General features: G+C 35.9%; 2 protein-coding genes across 2 annotated transcripts; both read left to right on the forward strand.

The window, feature by feature from the left end:
* The first annotated feature begins 2,524 nt into the window (after nt 1-2,524).
* On the forward strand, nt 2,525-12,300 carry COP1 (Transducin/WD40 repeat-like superfamily protein). The gene is made up of 15 exons (XM_086256149.1): nt 2,525-2,560; nt 2,813-2,930; nt 4,623-5,015; nt 5,100-5,177; nt 5,263-5,418; nt 5,500-5,832; nt 6,583-6,740; nt 6,854-6,919; nt 7,254-7,332; nt 9,205-9,360; nt 9,501-9,599; nt 10,421-10,525; nt 10,993-11,172; nt 11,363-11,473; nt 11,916-12,300. The coding sequence occupies exons 3-15, from the start codon at nt 4,701-4,703 to the stop codon at nt 12,084-12,086; spliced, it is 2,007 nt and encodes a 668-aa protein (XP_086112275.1). The 5' UTR covers nt 2,525-2,560; nt 2,813-2,930; nt 4,623-4,700; the 3' UTR covers nt 12,087-12,300.
* Nucleotides 12,301-12,883: 583 nt separating this feature from the next.
* Nucleotides 12,884-16,534, forward strand: LOC147273441 (Signal recognition particle, SRP9/SRP14 subunit). Its single transcript, XM_086256151.1, has 5 exons — nt 12,884-13,214; nt 13,377-13,449; nt 14,252-14,345; nt 14,487-14,596; nt 16,118-16,534. Exons 2-5 carry the CDS (start codon nt 13,447-13,449, stop codon nt 16,265-16,267), a joined length of 357 nt encoding a protein of 118 aa, XP_086112277.1. The 5' UTR covers nt 12,884-13,214; nt 13,377-13,446; the 3' UTR covers nt 16,268-16,534.

The raw sequence follows: 16,534 nt of genomic DNA on the forward strand, positions 1-16,534 counted from the left end.
TTTTTTTTTTTTTTTTTCAAAGGTTACCAAATACATATGTTCTCGTAGTGATGTTGAGTGTAAATTTAGTGTGGTTCCAAATCCAATGTGTGCTGAAGCTGGGGTTTCCTTTGAGTATATATTAATTGGGTGAATTACATTTTAATATCTCATGTTTGCACCATTTTTAAAAGAATTTTTAAAAGAGAGTACTGTTATATGCATGCCTTATTCCTCAGTTCCTCTTATTACACACTTTTCTCACCTCACACCATTTTTAAATTTTTAATTTATTCAATTTTTTAATACACACCTCTAAAATTCTTAAAACACTCTTTATTACACAGGAATAAAAAAAAATAAAACAAAACCCAACACACCTCACCACCAGCCGCCACCGTCGGCCTCCCTTCCCCTCTCTCTCTCTCTCTCTCTCTCTCTCTCTCTCTCTCTCTCTCTCTCTCCATCTCTCATTCCTTCTCTCTCTTTCCCTCTCTCCTCTCTCCCATTCTCCCTCTTCTCTTCTTTGTCCCTCTCCCCTCACCACCTCAATATGCTTCAGGAGAATTTAGAGAAGTCAGTATTCGACACCAGAGTGGAATATAGTATTCTGAGTTCTTTGTAATCAAGAATTATATCTCAAAGATATAAGATGTGAATGCATTGGTTACTAAATCAGTGAAACTCCAATTGCATTTATAGATATTTTAAGTAGAGGGGCAATATTATCTAGTGAGTATGGTTTGTAGTTCAAACAAAATGTTATGGGTTTGGGTGGCGGATTCATAAATTAACCGTTATGGGGTCAAGACTAAGAAGCTCACGATTCATCTCACGTGACTCACTCTTTCTTTCCCTTCCTCTGATCTTTTTTTCTCATATTTACACAAACACCTTGCTTGTATTTTTGCTCCTGCCCCTGCCACTAAAACCCAAGCTTCATGGAGTTAAATTTTTTCCTCAAGTCTAGCATTTTTGGGTTCATGGGGTCAATGGACCCATTGACCCCACCCTGCATCCGCTAGTGGGTTTGGCATGTTGGTTTTGGCTTACAACCAAAGACCAGCACATTCTAGGTTTGACTGCCATGCATTGTAACGTAATGTAGATGATGTTAAACAAACAAAATGTTCCTTATCATTAGAGTTGCTGCCCATTTTACAGGCCTAGTTACTGCCAAAGCGTCTGCAACAACATTTTGCTCTCCCGTCTCTCTAATCTCTAGTCGATGATGGACTCCCAATATTATTTTGTAACCAAGGTTCAAATTTTGGCTTCAAAACAAAATTTGAAATTTTAGGAAAGTTAAATCAATCATCAGTGTATATATTCAACAAATAAGTGTTATAAATTAGGGTTTATATAATAAGTATTACACCATTTCCATGTACATCTTTTAAGTTATTATTATTAGAATGTTATTCCCTGTTAAATGAGAATATAGAATTAAGATATTTAACTAATAAAAAAACTCCCAAAAAAAAAAAGTAAAAAGCTCACAATTTAATGTGTTCATGTTTATTATTGTTTTTTTTTTTGGCCACCAATCACTATGTTTAAGGCCAACACCCAATAATCAATTAATCAGAAAGCTAAAAGAAGTCTAAACCCATATACTTAAACTAGTCCTTGGCACGTGCTCACATGCAGGCCAATTGGCCTTTTTATATACAAATTAAATAATTCAAATAAAATAAAAATATGTAAAGATAATTGATAACTGTTAAAAAAATTGTAGTTCATAGTTCCTCTTTTTTAAGAATATGTTCTCATTTTTCCTTTCTTTTTAGTTTTTCAATTTTTTAGTTAGTTGTTTGTTTTATTATTTTACCTTCTATTGATAATATATAGAGATAAATAGATTTAGATTTTTTAGAAAAATAGTTTTTAGATGAAGACCGGTGGTATTTTAAAATTTATAAGAAAATCTTTTTAATTCATAATAATTTATAAGAAAATCATTTTAATTCATAATAAAGTCCTTCCCTAATTTGAAGGGTATTTTTCCCTATTTGAAGGGTTTTTTCCCTCCTAGGGTGTAGAGTGTGCTTTGTTTTCGCCCAAAATTTCGAAGTTAAAACCTAACATAAAGCCGTCAAAGAAGAAAAATAAAAGAGACTTAATTAAAAACCCTAAATCACTACTGTTCTTAGTCTAAGAAAAACTTACAAAATAAATTGGACTCTAACTCTCTCTAATATATATTTTGTTTAGATTTTAATTATGCAAGCACATTTTTTAGTACTTTGAAAATTTGACCTAGCAGCCCTGAATATTGGTGAATATCAGTAAAATTTCGTCGATATCGGGAAATATCGGGGATACGATTGCTTCACCCCCTATCGGTATAATGTCGGCCGATATTTTGAACACGGCCATGTAACAGACACACACTGACAGTTGCCAAATGCCAATCAAGCTGAACCAGACATATTTGGGTTCCTTCCACTTTCTTGCTTGACAACATCACTAACAACAGTTCAACCTGAATCTGATTCAACCCACACCCTTCTCTCTCTCTCTCTCTCTCTCTCTCTCTCTCTCTCTCTTTCTCTCTCTCTCTCTCTCTAATTTCAGAAGGGTAAGTAAATTTCTCTTCCTCTTCTTCCTCTTGCTCTCTCCATCTCTCTGCCTCTGAAATGAATTGCTATTTTTCTCATTTTCGCATCTACCCCTTTTGATTCAGTTCCCTTATATGTTATTCTATCTGGGTATTTGTATGAATTTTGTGTGGTTTGGTGCTTTCCCCTCCCCTGATTTTCAATACATGTGGGTTTTTTCATATATGTAAAAATTGAAATAATTATTGATTTTTTTGGCTATTTATTTACAGGTTTTTGATTGGTTTAACTTGTTTGAACTTGAACTGGAGCCAATTGGATTGGGTGTCGAGGAGAAGGACTCAAGGAGAAGCCTTCCTTGTTCAAGATTATTTTACACCTGATCATTTGGTATTTTCAAGACTGTCTTAATTTCCCTTTTTTTTTTTTTGTGAATATTTTTGTTACCCTGAAAGACTGCATCTGGGGATTTTGTGTTAGCTTCCCCACTTCCAGTCTTTACGGAAAAAAGAAAGAAAAAATGAATGAACTGGCTCAAAAAACAAAATGGTTGTTGTCTTCTTTAGTTTAGAATCCTTTTTGCTTTTGGGTGCTTGATGTTATAACTTATAAGCATGCTTGAATTCTCACATGTAGTAAAAGTGCTTGCCAGTTGATTATTCAGGAAAATGTGTAACATATGCTCTGTTTGAGTATTAAGAAACCTGAAGAGAAAATAACAGCAAAAACAAAATGAAGTTTATTTTGTTTGAAGTTGCAGTTTTTGAAGTTCCTGTTGCTGAGCTTGAAGCCTTGAAATTGGCATTTCTTGACTAAGATTTTCTTGTGGGCATGTCAGTTATCTGAGGTGCCCCCACTGGTATAGATTCCTGGCTTTTCCACTGTTGACTACAATGATACTGCTATGCATTTTATTATTATTACATCGGACGTACAACCCCACCAGCCTGCCCCATAAGGCCACAAAACAGAATTCCAGAAAACATTTATGTTGGAACAGTTCAAAAGATTTTCCAATGATTCAGAAACTAATACAAAAGATACTGCAAGAGTACCAAAACTGGGAGAATATCTTTTCAAATTCCAAAATGGCTGAAAAATAACCAACATAATGTGGTGATGGCTAAAGACAATAATCTGAGTTGCCTTGCGTCCCTTGCTTAATCTATTTAACTCTTGAAAGAGGGCTCCCCCTTCTAGATTTTGGATCTTCCTCAAGTAATGTAAATGGGCGTTCAATATGCTGCAGAGATGTGAGTGTGTGTGTGTGTGTGAGAGAGAGAGAGAGAGAGAGAGAGAGAGAGAGAGATCAGAATCAGCATAAGTCAAAATATTAATGTTAACAGTCTTATTCCTCCCAGAATTGGTACTCGCCTGTGAGATATGACTGGTATCAAAGCGAGCAGAGAAGTTGACAACAATCCAACCGTCAATAAGAGTAGGGTTGAAAAGTGTCTTGGATAATAGGGAAATGGGAGCACCATTAACCTCAGTTAGCTTAAATCAATTTTAAATGTGGTAGTGAAGGAAAATATGAGTAGAACTTCTTTCTCAATGTGTATTTGGTAGATGATTTTTAAAAGGGGTGAAAACAATACCTTGTTGTTGAAGTTCCGTCATCCATTACAAGGATTGAATTGTCACTGTTACCAACCTTTAATTGTTTTATCAAAAGAGAGAATGCATTAGAAAGAGGATTGGCAGTTTGATTGACTGAAGAGGACACACTCCTTACACCCTCTCTCTTTGTACACCTTAAGTTGTTTGGGAAATAAGAAAATGAAACCATCGAGAATTTATACTGAATATAATAATCTGTTTTTAATTGAATATAATTTCACTTTTGCTTTTTGTGCTTTCTGTTGCTGGTGTTATGTTTCAATCGGCTTCATCATCATCATTTTACTCTATCATTTAATTTTATCTTGCATTTGCATTTCTTATGATTTTATTACGTTTGTTAATATTTATTGTGGGTTTCCGTTAATATGATAGATGACTACTCCTCGAGTACCAATACCTGTATCAACAAATTTTATTTCTTAATTGATGTTAGAAATATGTTACAATTTTTATTTCTAGTCACGGAGGAGTAGTCATCAATTGGGGATCAAGCAAAGGAAAAGAGTGGCATAGAGACACACACAAAGAGAGAAAGAAATGGAGGAGTGTTCAACCGGGGCTCTAGTCCCGGCGGTGAAACTGGAACCGAAGCTGTCAAGCATCGGGGCTCCGGCAGATCCAAGCAGCGGGGACATGGGTCGTCCGGCAGAGGAGAAAGGATTTCCAGAGGTGGACAAGGACTTGTTGTGTCCAATTTGCATGCAGATCGTTAAGGATGCCTTCCTCACAGCGTGCGGTCACAGCTTCTGCTACATGTGCATCATCACCCACCTTCGCAACAAGAGCGACTGCCCTTGCTGCGCCCACTTCCTCAGCACCAACCAATTGTTCCCCAATTTCTTGCTGGACAAGGTCCCTCTCTAATTACCACTCCTTAAAGATGAAAAATGATTTACTTGGAACTGCCACTTACTGTTATACCCACATATATTGTAGCTTTTGAAGAAGACCTCGGCCCGCCAAATTTCAAAAAGCGCATCCCCTGTGGAGCATTTCCGTCAAGCATTGCAACAGGTGAGTCTGACTTTCTGAGTCATGTAAATAGAGTATGATTTGTGGTTTGCGTGTTGTATTTTGAATGTAGTTCTTTGCTTTATAGGGGTGTGAAGTGTCCATCAAGGAGCTAGACACCCTGCTGGTACTCCTAGCGGAGAAGAAGAGGAAAATGGAACAAGAAGAGGCCGAAAGAAATATGCAAATACTGCTTGACTTCTTGAATTGCCTAAGGAAGCAAAAATTTGAAGAGCTTAATGAGGTTTTGTCGTGTTTTGTTTGTGTCTTGCAAAATATATTTGATTGAGTTGAATTGAATGGCTTACATTTTTTTGTATTGTAGGTGCAAACTCATCTCCAATATATCAAAGAGGACATAGGTGCGGTAGAGAGACGCAGAATGGACTTGTATCGTGCAAGGGACAGGTACTCTGTCAAGCTGCGGATGCTTGGAGGGGATGATTCTATTTCTGGTGCAAGAAAGTCACGGCCTTCCTCCATAGATAACAACACCAGTGCTCTTAGTGTGCGAAGAGGGATGTCTTCTTGGAATCTTCAGTCTAAGAAATTTGATGGGCGGGGACTCCAGAGAAAGGATGCTTTAAATGCATCAGACTCCCAGTATATAAATCAATCTGGTCTTGCTGTAGCCAGAAAAAAGCGGGTCCATGCTCAGGTCAGTGACAGTCCTTTCATTTGGATTGTAGACTAATTGTGTACATTGTGTGTTTTTATCTTGTTATAAATATACTTGTCCCTTGTTGAGAGAAATTTTCAATGTGAGGGCCTTGCTAGTGGTTTATAAGGGTTTGGGCTACTCCTCCCATTGCCAATTGGTTTTGGGATGGATGCCAAGATTCTTCATGGTATCAGAGCCAGGTTATCCACGTGATGCGCCTAACGGCCACATGTGCTCCCACGTCACCCAATTAAATTGTCCACGTGTTAGGCTTAAATGACGCCACACGTGTGGGGGCGTGTTGAGAGAAATTTTCAATGTGAGGGCCTTACTAGTGGCTTATAAGGGTTTGGGCTACTCCTCCCATTGCCAATTGGTTTTGGGATGGATGCCTAGATTTCTTCATCCCTCATGGTCGTTACTAGTATTCTGAAAATTGTAACATTAGCTGGTGGATAAAATAGGTAATGTTCAATTATCCAAACCTATTCCTTCATTTTCTCCTCAAAAAAAAAAAAAAAAAAAAACCTCAATAAATTCTTCAAATGCATAAATATACCTTTCTGTCAACTTGGCAAGAAATTGGAACTTATAAACTGACTGGGTTTTGGTACTGGGGTTTCTGGACTACGGTTGAGTCTTGTATTTATTTCTATCGGGTCAAGTTACTTGAATTGAAGGTAAGCAGACCCTCATTTTCATGTTTATTCCTGTCTTGATTTATTCTCATTCCATCTCTGGCTGCAGTTTGATGAACTACAAGAGTGTTACCTGCAAAAGCGACGTCAGATGGCAAACCAACCTTATACCCAGCAAGAACGGGACAAAAATGTAATACATCGAGAAGGTTATAGTGCAGGTCTTACTGATTTTCAATCAGTGCTCACTACATTAACGCGGTACAGGTATGGTAATCTGATGTTGGATTCCTTTACAGATATGTAATTTTTGAATTAACTATCACCGATTCACCATGCTTTCATCTGCATTTTTACTTTTATATTTTCTTATGAAACAGTCGAATGAGGGTCATTGCTGAACTTAGGCATGGGGATCTATTTCACTCAGCCAATATAGTGTCAAGGTGATTAGATTATATTGCATATCATGTTCAAATTTTTAGAATTGAATATCTTGACATAGTATAAATGATCTCTGTACTGGAGTTGCAAGTAATATTATTAATTTTTGCTTGGATTTGTTTAATGGGAAACCTCATAAACAGTAGTCAAATAGGCCCTGAGGTTCGTCTCTCTCTCTCTCTCTCTCTCTCTCTCCTGAAGATATTATTTTTGTCTCAAGCAATCATACATTCATTTCTTGGTTGTTCTTGTAGTTTTATGTATTGTGTGTGTGCACGTTTTTGTGCTTGATAGTGAAGTTTGCGAACCTCATAGAATTGTTCACATTCATTGCAGCATTGAATTTGACCGTGATCATGAATTGTTTGCTACTGCTGGAGTTTCACGGTGCATAAAAGTTTTTGACTTCTCCTCGGTACGATCTTGATTTTAAGGTGCCTATTACCATTACTTACAGTAACTATGGTTGTATATCAGTAAAAAGTAAGTGTTCAGTATAGTCAACTACTAAAAGAGAGGGCAGAGAGAATTTTTGGTTGTTTGAATACCTTCATCTCACATAATCATGTGGTTCTTACTCAGTGAAAAGTTAATTTTAATGGGCATTTAACTTAGGATGAAACAAAAATAATTAAACAGTAAATAAAGGTAGAAGTTCAGTTGGAGAAAACACTATGACATTAGTTCCACAGCTAATCTTCATAAATCAATTTCAAAATTGCTAATTCATTAAATATCAGATTGATGCAGAAGATTTTTACACACATGTCCGTTTTCAGGTATACATGCAATTATTTCCTAAAAGTTATTGGACTATCCTTGTTTGGGGATAGACTCAAATAATCCTACAGCATACATGAACTCCTCTTGTTTGGGGATAGTGAAAAATAAATGAACTATTCATCAACTTGTTCACGTTAAACAAATAGCTAATCTATAGAAAATCACATAAATCATAAATATTCATCCATCGTCAGGTTAAAATATATTATAATTTATGACTCTCTTTCAATAATATTCATGTCAGACAAAATCCTTATGCTAAATTTCAAATACTCAAACTCTAGTCCATGGTTTTTTTTTTTTTTTTTTTGGGCCATGAAACTCTAGTCCATGGTTAAGCACATAAAATTCAATGTATTGTAGATGCTTGAAAACATAGAAGGAGAATTCAAACATCAAATTTGAATATTAAATAAAATTAAGCAATTAGAAACATTAAGCTAATCAAACTAGGGTTTCCACTCAGCCTTAGCTGAGAGAATAAAACTTTATGACAAAGAAATCATGGTTCTTTCTATAAGAAACTGCTGTGACATAAAAAACACCATGCCTCCAAGCCTCTGCTGTCTCTCTTCAAGTCTGGCCGGGTCTGCTCCCAAAGAGTCCCTTTTGAGTGTAGATCTCCTTTGTCAAGTAGGAGTCCTGATGCAATACGGTTTTCCCTTTTTTTGATGCCCACATCAGTCTCCAATTCTTCATGTCAAAATCAAGCCCTTGGCCAGCCCTTACTATAGAAGCTACAATTCATTTCCTCTCTTTCTTTTTCTAGTCAGACTCAGACCTAGTCTCCCAATTGAATTAGGAGCAGTCATGTGCAACTGTACAAGTTATCCTACCTGTAAGATTTACTTGCAGTCCTGATCTTCAACTTAGAGTGAGTAAGAATTAAAAAGATTGAAGCTAAGAGATAATGGCAGACCAAAAAGTAACAGATAATGAATATATGGACCCCATTGGTATTGGTGTAAGAATCAGAAAACAATAACACAAATACAAGCTCTGCTGATGAACATAGGATACTGTGACACCGGCAATTTCTTCAACATTACGTTCACTGGTTACTTTACAACCAAACCTTCAATATCCAATGTACTTCAAAATTTTACTTGAATTGGCATCAAGGTGCTTCTGTCAACTTGACCTGTGACATCAGATCAGTTTTACCTCATTTAACTTTTATGAAGCACCTATTACAAGCATTTACACGAATTTTATTGTACTTTTGTCAAAGTCAGTCTTTGAAAGTTTTGAACTGTTCAAGTGGCTCTTACAACCTCATATTCAATTTGGTTTGCTAGTTTCTGGATCCAGCAATGTGTGGTTCTGGTGCCTGCATGTGAATGTTGTGGTTATTGACTAATGACTACTAATTTATTTTTTGGGGAGTTTAAGTATATTCTTTATAAAGCCAGCCAATAAATTGATGATGGGCCCTTCTCATTGACTACTCCTTTTTGGGCATTTGGGATTTGTTGATGTTGATTGTTATGCTCTTACTTTCCAGGTTGTGAATGATCCAGCTGATGTGCACTGTCCTGTTGTGGAGATGCCTACACGTTCAAAGCTTAGTTGCTTGAGCTGGAACAAGTTTACGAAAAACCATATAGCTAGTACTGATTATGAGGGAATAGTAACAGTTTGGGACGTAAATACTCGGCAGGTAATGATGAGAATTATCATGGTTTTAATTGAGTGATGCTACTTGTGTCTTCTGATTATTGTTTCATATGTGATCTGAACTTGTATACTTGTTGCCTCAACCTTTAATTGTTGTTGCTTATGCTTAAATTTTTTTGGCAGAGTGTCATGGAATATGAAGAGCATGAAAAACGTGCCTGGAGTGTAGATTTTTCATGCACAGAACCCTCGATGCTTGTATCTGGTAGTGATGATTGTAAGGTACTTCCAGAATCTTTATAAATTAAACCAAGTCTTGCATTTGTGCTTAGGTGATCTGAAATGTTGTATCGGTTTCCTTAGGAAAAAAGACAAAGAAACATGTTGCTATATGAGCTATTCAGTTTTTTATTAAATCAATAGTAAGAAGTTTATGAATAAAAAAACAAAGGGGCACAATGCTATATTCACTACAAGTGACACTTCTTATTGGGTATACTCAATTTTAACAACGCTAATATTTATGTTGTATTCTTGACTTAAGGTTGGCTGGTTTATAGACTAACATAATAGTTGATGCATTACGGGCATAGCATCTTTAACTCAGTTGGCATATTTCAACTGGAGTAAAACTAAAATGTTTCTGTTTTGGAAAGAATTAATAGATTGAGAGCAATATATTCTTTGAAAAGAAAGGAAATTTTATTAACATAACTTCAATCGGTCCGAACAGTGGACAAGGATTCTGCTTCTATATTGCAGTGAGAGCAATCTTAGATGTGCCCTTATGTACTTTGAGGTGGAATTTTGATAGTGGAACTGTTTCGTATGTTTTAACAATGCTAATAATTATGTCATATGCTTGAGTTAAGGTTGGCTGGTATAGGCTAACAGTGCTACAACATTATATGTTCCCTTGTATACTTTGAGCCTTTGAGGATGTCCCCATATATACTTTGAGGTTCACAGTTTACCATCTGCCCATCTAGCATTAAGTGGACTATTTGCAATAACTCATGTCACTTTTCCTTTCAGCTTTTTTGATGCTCAAGGATTCATTCTAAACTAACTATGCTGGGCTCTATTCTCTGTATAACAAGCAGGTAAAAGTTTGGTGCACAAGGCAGGAAGCTAGTGTTCTCAACATAGACATGAAAGCGAACATTTGTTGCGTTAAGTATAATCCTGGATCTAGCAACTGCATTGCGGTATGGTTCTTTCATTTCCAATTTTGGAAAAAAATTATGGCACCAGTGTTTTCTGCATTTGATCCTCTTTAGTACTTTGATGATTTGAGTGCAACAAATGCTTTCCTCAGTTTATACACAATTTATTTTCACTGTGCCTGAGAAATCATTCTTATGGTCTTTACACCAGACCAACATGCCTTAAGCTTGCATGTTTATATGTACATGTGTGCACGCACTTTTAACTACTCATTAATAATTTTTTTTTCTATTTCTTTAAAAGATAAAAAGGGGATCCTCTTTGCTGCAATGGCATTATGCCTATTAGTGAGAATCATGATAGATACCACCCATATGTTATGCAAACTTGTCCTAAGTATCAAAGATATTTATTTTAAAAATTTAAGTACTAAATTTTCACATATATTGTTTTCTGTAAAACAATATTACAGGATGCCTCAACTTTTTGTTCCTTCTGCCCTTTTCAGGTTGGTTCAGCAGACCATCACATCCACTATTATGATTTAAGAAATGTGAGCCAACCGCTCCATGTCTTCACTGGACATAGGAAAGCTGTTTCTTATGTGAAATTCTTGTCAAACTATGAGCTTGCCTCTGCATCTACAGACAGCACGTTGCGGTTATGGAATGTGAAGGAAAATATGCCTGTAAGTAATGTATTTGCAAAGGAAAGTCTGTTTAGTACACTTTTATCGTTAACTAGTTACTTTATGCTCTAATCCACCAGGAAAAATAAAACCAAAAGATAACCTGAGAAAATAATGGCATTGTTGCACTCATTTTCTGAAAACTTATTTTAACTAATTGTTGCACTCATTTTCTGCGTTATGTTTAAAGGTTCGTACTTTCAAAGGTCACACAAATGAGAAGAACTTCGTAGGGCTTACAGTAAACAGTGAATACATTGCGTGTGGCAGTGAAACAAATGAAGTATTTGTGTATCATAAGGTTAGTCACATCAAAATAGGCTTAATTATGTCTATGCCTCCTGAACTAAGCCTCGTATCTAACTTTGTCCCCCAAAAATCATTTTAACTCACTTTGCCTCTAAACTATGCTCGATGTTTGAAATTGCCCCATTTCGCCAATTTTGTCATATTAACTGTTAGCCAAGCAGGCTGACGTGGCACCCATCAAAAGTTTTCCCTGTGAACACCATATCAACTTGGCTAATGGAAAATATGATAGACTTGACGAAATGGGGCAATTTAAAACATGGGGCATAATTTAGGGGGAAGTGTGAGTCAAAATGAGTTTCAGAGAATAAAGTGAGATACAGGGCATAATTTTGAGGCTTAATTAGGAATAAGCATAATTAAGCCCTCAAAATAACCCTTCTCTGCACTTGTTATGTGGTGATTAACTAAAATTTTTTGCTTCTGATGTGCAGGAAATCTCTAAACCTGTGACCTGGCATAGATTTGGGTCACCTGATTTGGATGACACCGATGATGATGCAGGGTCTTATTTCATCAGTGCTGTATGTTGGAAGAGTGATAGCCCTACCATGCTAACTGCTAACAGTCAGGGAACCATCAAAGTTTTGGTTCTTGCGGCTTAAACCACTAAGTGGAAATTGAAATAACGATTTAAGAGAGAGAGTTATTGCTACTGTTGAATGTAATAGTTAGTGTTTTGTATATATTATTCAAGTGTAAATGCGAGGTTTGAGAGGCAACGTCAGGGAAGTTTACAAATGTTTACTATTTGTAGGCAGATAAATGTACTAACTTTCCAAAGAAAGTAAATATAAAGCATTGATTACTTGGTGGATATTCACCGTCACATGCTCACATCCACCTTTACAACTAGTTTTTGGCTCTTTGAGCCGTACTATTAAAAAGAGAGAAAAGAGAGATCAATGAAAGATCCTTGGTATATCAAACACTGACCTGGCTAGAAGGAAGAAGAAGCCCTTTCAAAGATAAGGAAACTGAGTCTCTCAAGCGTTAAAAAAGGGGATTCAGGGTTTCAAGTTTTTGAAGCTCCACTTATTGGTTCACTGCAATGGGGGAAATTAGTGAGGGTGTCAACAAAACCAACGTCACATATTCACATAAGAACCGAATTCAAAAGTTATAAAGGGAGTTACGCACAAGTTATGCATTTTGGCTCTTTTTGAAGCATGCGTTTTTTGAGTTTTGTCAAGTTTATTGGATGAAAATAACTTGCATGTCCCCGTGATAGGGACAGGCTGGTGTCACGGCAGAGAGAGAAGAAGGAGAGGAGAGAGAGAGAGAGAGAGCCAATGAAATAAAGGTGGGGATGCTATCCTAGTGAGAAAGGAAAGTTTCTCTCTTATTGGATTTATAGCAACATGGACTGTGTCACCCTTAGGGGCCGTTTGACACTTGATTTGATGTTTCTACTGGGCTGTATGTACCTTCGGGTTCATCCTTCGGCTTGGCCTGTGGGCCTTACTGTATTTGTTGGGTTATTACTTATTGAGCTGTTACAATGAATCCATCTTTGATAGAAACAAAAAGTAAAAGAAAAAGAAAAAAATAACGTGAATGCAAAGGGACCCAAGTATTCCCCTATATAAAATTACCAGGCAACACTGAAACCTCCAAATTCTCACACAACCCTAAGAACATAGAACCTCATCTTCGACTAGTTTTCTCTCTCTTCAGGTGATCTTATTGGCACTTCAATTTTTTAGTGCCTCTCGTCGACTTCAAGCCTCAAGGTATGTATTTTCCGTCAAAATTCACACAACTTTCTTTCGTTTTTTTTTTTTTTTTTTCCAATCTGATCGTCGATTTGTTGTTTTCTGGATTATTTTTGGCAGTTCAGCGACACTCAGACGTCGCTAATATTTGTTTTTTTTTTTTTTTTTCTTGTGTTTCAGTGTTAGCAACAATCAATTCAGTGTATTAAATTCGCTTCAACACTCCGCAGCGACAACAGAGTAGTGAGCCATGGTAATTCTCTATCTTTTAAACCCATTGATGATATGAATATATGTGTATATCTCTGTGGCTTGCAACTGCAGTACTTCTTGTTAGTGACCAATTTTATAATTTTCTTTCTTGTTTCTCTTGTTTTTGTGTTTTGGGGATTGAAGTACTTGAGTGTTATGATCAATTGCTCAATACCAATATTGGCTACTAAAAAACTTGAACATTGTTGGGTTTCAATATTTAGTTTCAATTTCTCTTTATCATGCTCGTAGTGTGATAATTTATGCTAATTTGTTCAAGTAGATCAAGAATGAAGAGATATTCCACCAATGAGATTTTTAATATAATTTTATTATATTTTAAATTATAAATAAACATGAGTTTATATAAGTATAAATTGATGTGAAATTTGGTGTGGATATCATTAGATGGTGAGATCAGAAAGTCTTGATTCGTTGATAGTTATTGAGAAGTGTAATGAAGTTATTTTTCCATTGGGTAATTGAATTATAGTATAGTATATTCTTTTGATACTTGCATGTTTTTCTAATTCACGATGAATAGATTAGAGTATAATAATTGTGTTGTTGGTTTGTTTGTATTATAAATTTCACTTTTCTAATTAAAATGAAAACTTCGGAATTTAGTTTGAATCAAAAGCCTTGTGCATAAGCCATAATTTGATGAAGGTGAAACAACAATCTCATGATGAAGATGTCATGCTTCCTGGTTTTGTAGATGCTATTTTGTGTATTTGTTTTTGTGTTGGTTTTTTGACTGCGGTTGATTCTGATACTGTTGCTCTTCCTTCCTTTTATTGTAGGTTCTTCTACAGCCAGACCCGTTTCTTAATGAGCTTACCAGCATGTTTGAGAAAAGCACTGAGAAGGGTTCGGTTTGGGTCACCTTTAAACGATGTATGTGTATAAAAATTCCTGGGAATTTCCTTCTTTTCTGTTCAAATGATCTAAATTTTTTTTTTTTTATTAGTTTGATTTATGCACATTTGGGTTGTTTATTTCTATGTCTAAGTACTTTTCAATCTTATGCTATTTCAGCATCACTGAAGTCCAAGGTGCAGAGGAATAAAATGAATACTGCTGGGGAAGCAATTGAGTACAGATGCCTTGTCCGTGCAACATATGGAAAAAAGACGATTTCTACTTCGGTATGTATTTTTGTCTTTACATCTCTATTCCTTGGTCGTATGTTTCCAAATATTTTTATTTAGGAAATTTTTTAGCTAAAGAACTCCAACTATACCCCATATCTCTATTCAAGACATGAATTTCACTTTGTGTCAACAGAGGACCGAAACTTTCATTTTGTGTCAATTAAGGACTATGTTTTTATCTCAACTTTGACCCAACGTTGGATTCATTAAACCTCCACCAAATTAAGAAAAATTATACTGGGTTTAAAGATATGCATCTTTTTTTACAACCATAAAAAGATCACCCAAATTGGATCTCTATAACTCTAGATAATCGATCCCAAACTAGGGTATCCAAAACTGTCTAATTTTCCAGAAATTTTCTCAAAGATCCGATTGGACGGTTTCGGGTACCCTACTTTAGGGCCGATTATCTGAAGTTTTAGATGTCCGATTTGAGTAATTTTTATATGGTTGTAAAGAAGAGATGCATAGCTTTAAACCCAGTATAAGTTTGCTGAATTTGGTGGAGGTTTGATAGGTCCAATGTCGGGTCAAAGTTGAGATAAAAACAGGGTCCTCAATTGACACAAAATGAAAGTTTCAGTTCTTAGTTGACAAAATGAAATTCATATCCTGAATAGAGACATAGGGTATAGTTGAAGTCCTTTAGCTAAAATTTTCCCTTTTATTTATAGCCAATATTATGGGAAGTTATAATAAATAGCGATTGCCTTTTTATGGAAAGTAATTTCATGAAATATGAACCCAAGCATGATTTAAAATTAGGACAATTTGACTTTAGATCCCTATATCGCGTGTTTCTGTGCATGTGTAAGCCCTTGGGGGTGTTGGTTGTGCTTTATGTACTATAGTAAGATGTCCTATACATTTTTTGTGTGCACAAAACTAAGCCTTCAATTTATTAGTCTTCTGAAGTTCAGTCTGTTTGTTAGTTGGGTGGGAAAATAGTTCTTAGTAGCTAATGTTATATACAACTATGAACCATGTATGCTCTCAAGTTGTGAATAATTCATGCCCTTTCCCTTTGCTGTTATAATTTTGATGTCGTGCCATTGCTGTCTTGCTGATTTCACTACTGTTCCAGTAGTTTGTGATATGGTAAAAACCATCCCACATGCTGAGATTACTAATCCTACTTAGGGTTTTGACTGTTGATTGCCTTTCTTAGTGGTAATTAGGTGTGAAAGTGATTCCCTAAGCTAATTTCTCCTCTTATATATACCAAAATCTCACCATTCCATCCAATAAAAGTTTCCAATCTAAATCCAAGCATCTTAAAAGCCATTTAACTCAAGCCAAACTTTATTAGTCCTAATATAGTGCTGAAAGCCAAGGATTTTGTATAGTGTTTAAGGAATGGGAGCTAAGCTTATTTTAAATACAAGCTTTCTATATGGAATCTAGACCAATTTTCTAATCTGTCATTTTCTTTGTTTGATTTCAAGAGTTCTTGATTTTAGGTACTATATGTTAAGAGTAGGTGGCTAACAGTCTTAATTGGAATTTGGACAGGTTGGGGCAAAGGATCACCAGCGCTTTCAAGCTTCTTATGCAACTGTCCTGAAGGCTCACATGACATCTCTAAAGAAGCGGGAGAGGAAGGAAAAGAAGAAGGCTGCAGAAGATAAGAAAGGAGGTGCAAAGAAGCCGAAGAGAGTGTGAAGAAGTCCCCCTTTGCTATACAGCCTCTGCCTAAACTGGAATTTTGACGTTTCTCCTTTTTACTTGTCTTCAAACCTAAAGAAGTCTAGGATTTTATCAACAGAAAAAAGGAGGAAAATCCTTCTAATGAATTTATTCCCAATTTTTTTGTGGTTATAGGGATTGCACATAATGGCTTTTTAGTTGACATGCTCTTTGATGATATGTTGTGCCTGCTGGATATGATCTCCTGATTTGGATGAATTAACATGAAATTTTTTGCAAATA

The sequence above is a fragment of the Dryas octopetala genome, chromosome 9, assembly GCF_963921425.1.
Source record: "Dryas octopetala chromosome 9, drDryOcto1.1, whole genome shotgun sequence".
Lineage (NCBI taxonomy): Eukaryota > Viridiplantae > Streptophyta > Magnoliopsida > Rosales > Rosaceae > Dryas > Dryas octopetala.

Coding starts and splice junctions, on each gene's coding strand:
- LOC147273441 (XM_086256151.1), top strand. Junction 14,346..14,486: donor TTGGGTCACCTTTAAACGAT/GTATGTGTATAA, acceptor ATGCTATTTCAG/CATCACTGAAGTCCAAGGTG. Junction 14,597..16,117: donor AAAAGACGATTTCTACTTCG/GTATGTATTTTT, acceptor GAATTTGGACAG/GTTGGGGCAAAGGATCACCA.
- COP1 (XM_086256149.1), top strand. CDS start 4,701: ATGGAGGAGTGTTCAACCGGGGCTCTAGTCCCGGCGGTGAAACTGGAA. Junction 5,833..6,582: donor AAAAGCGGGTCCATGCTCAG/GTCAGTGACAGT, acceptor CTCTGGCTGCAG/TTTGATGAACTACAAGAGTG. Junction 6,741..6,853: donor ACTACATTAACGCGGTACAG/GTATGGTAATCT, acceptor CTTATGAAACAG/TCGAATGAGGGTCATTGCTG.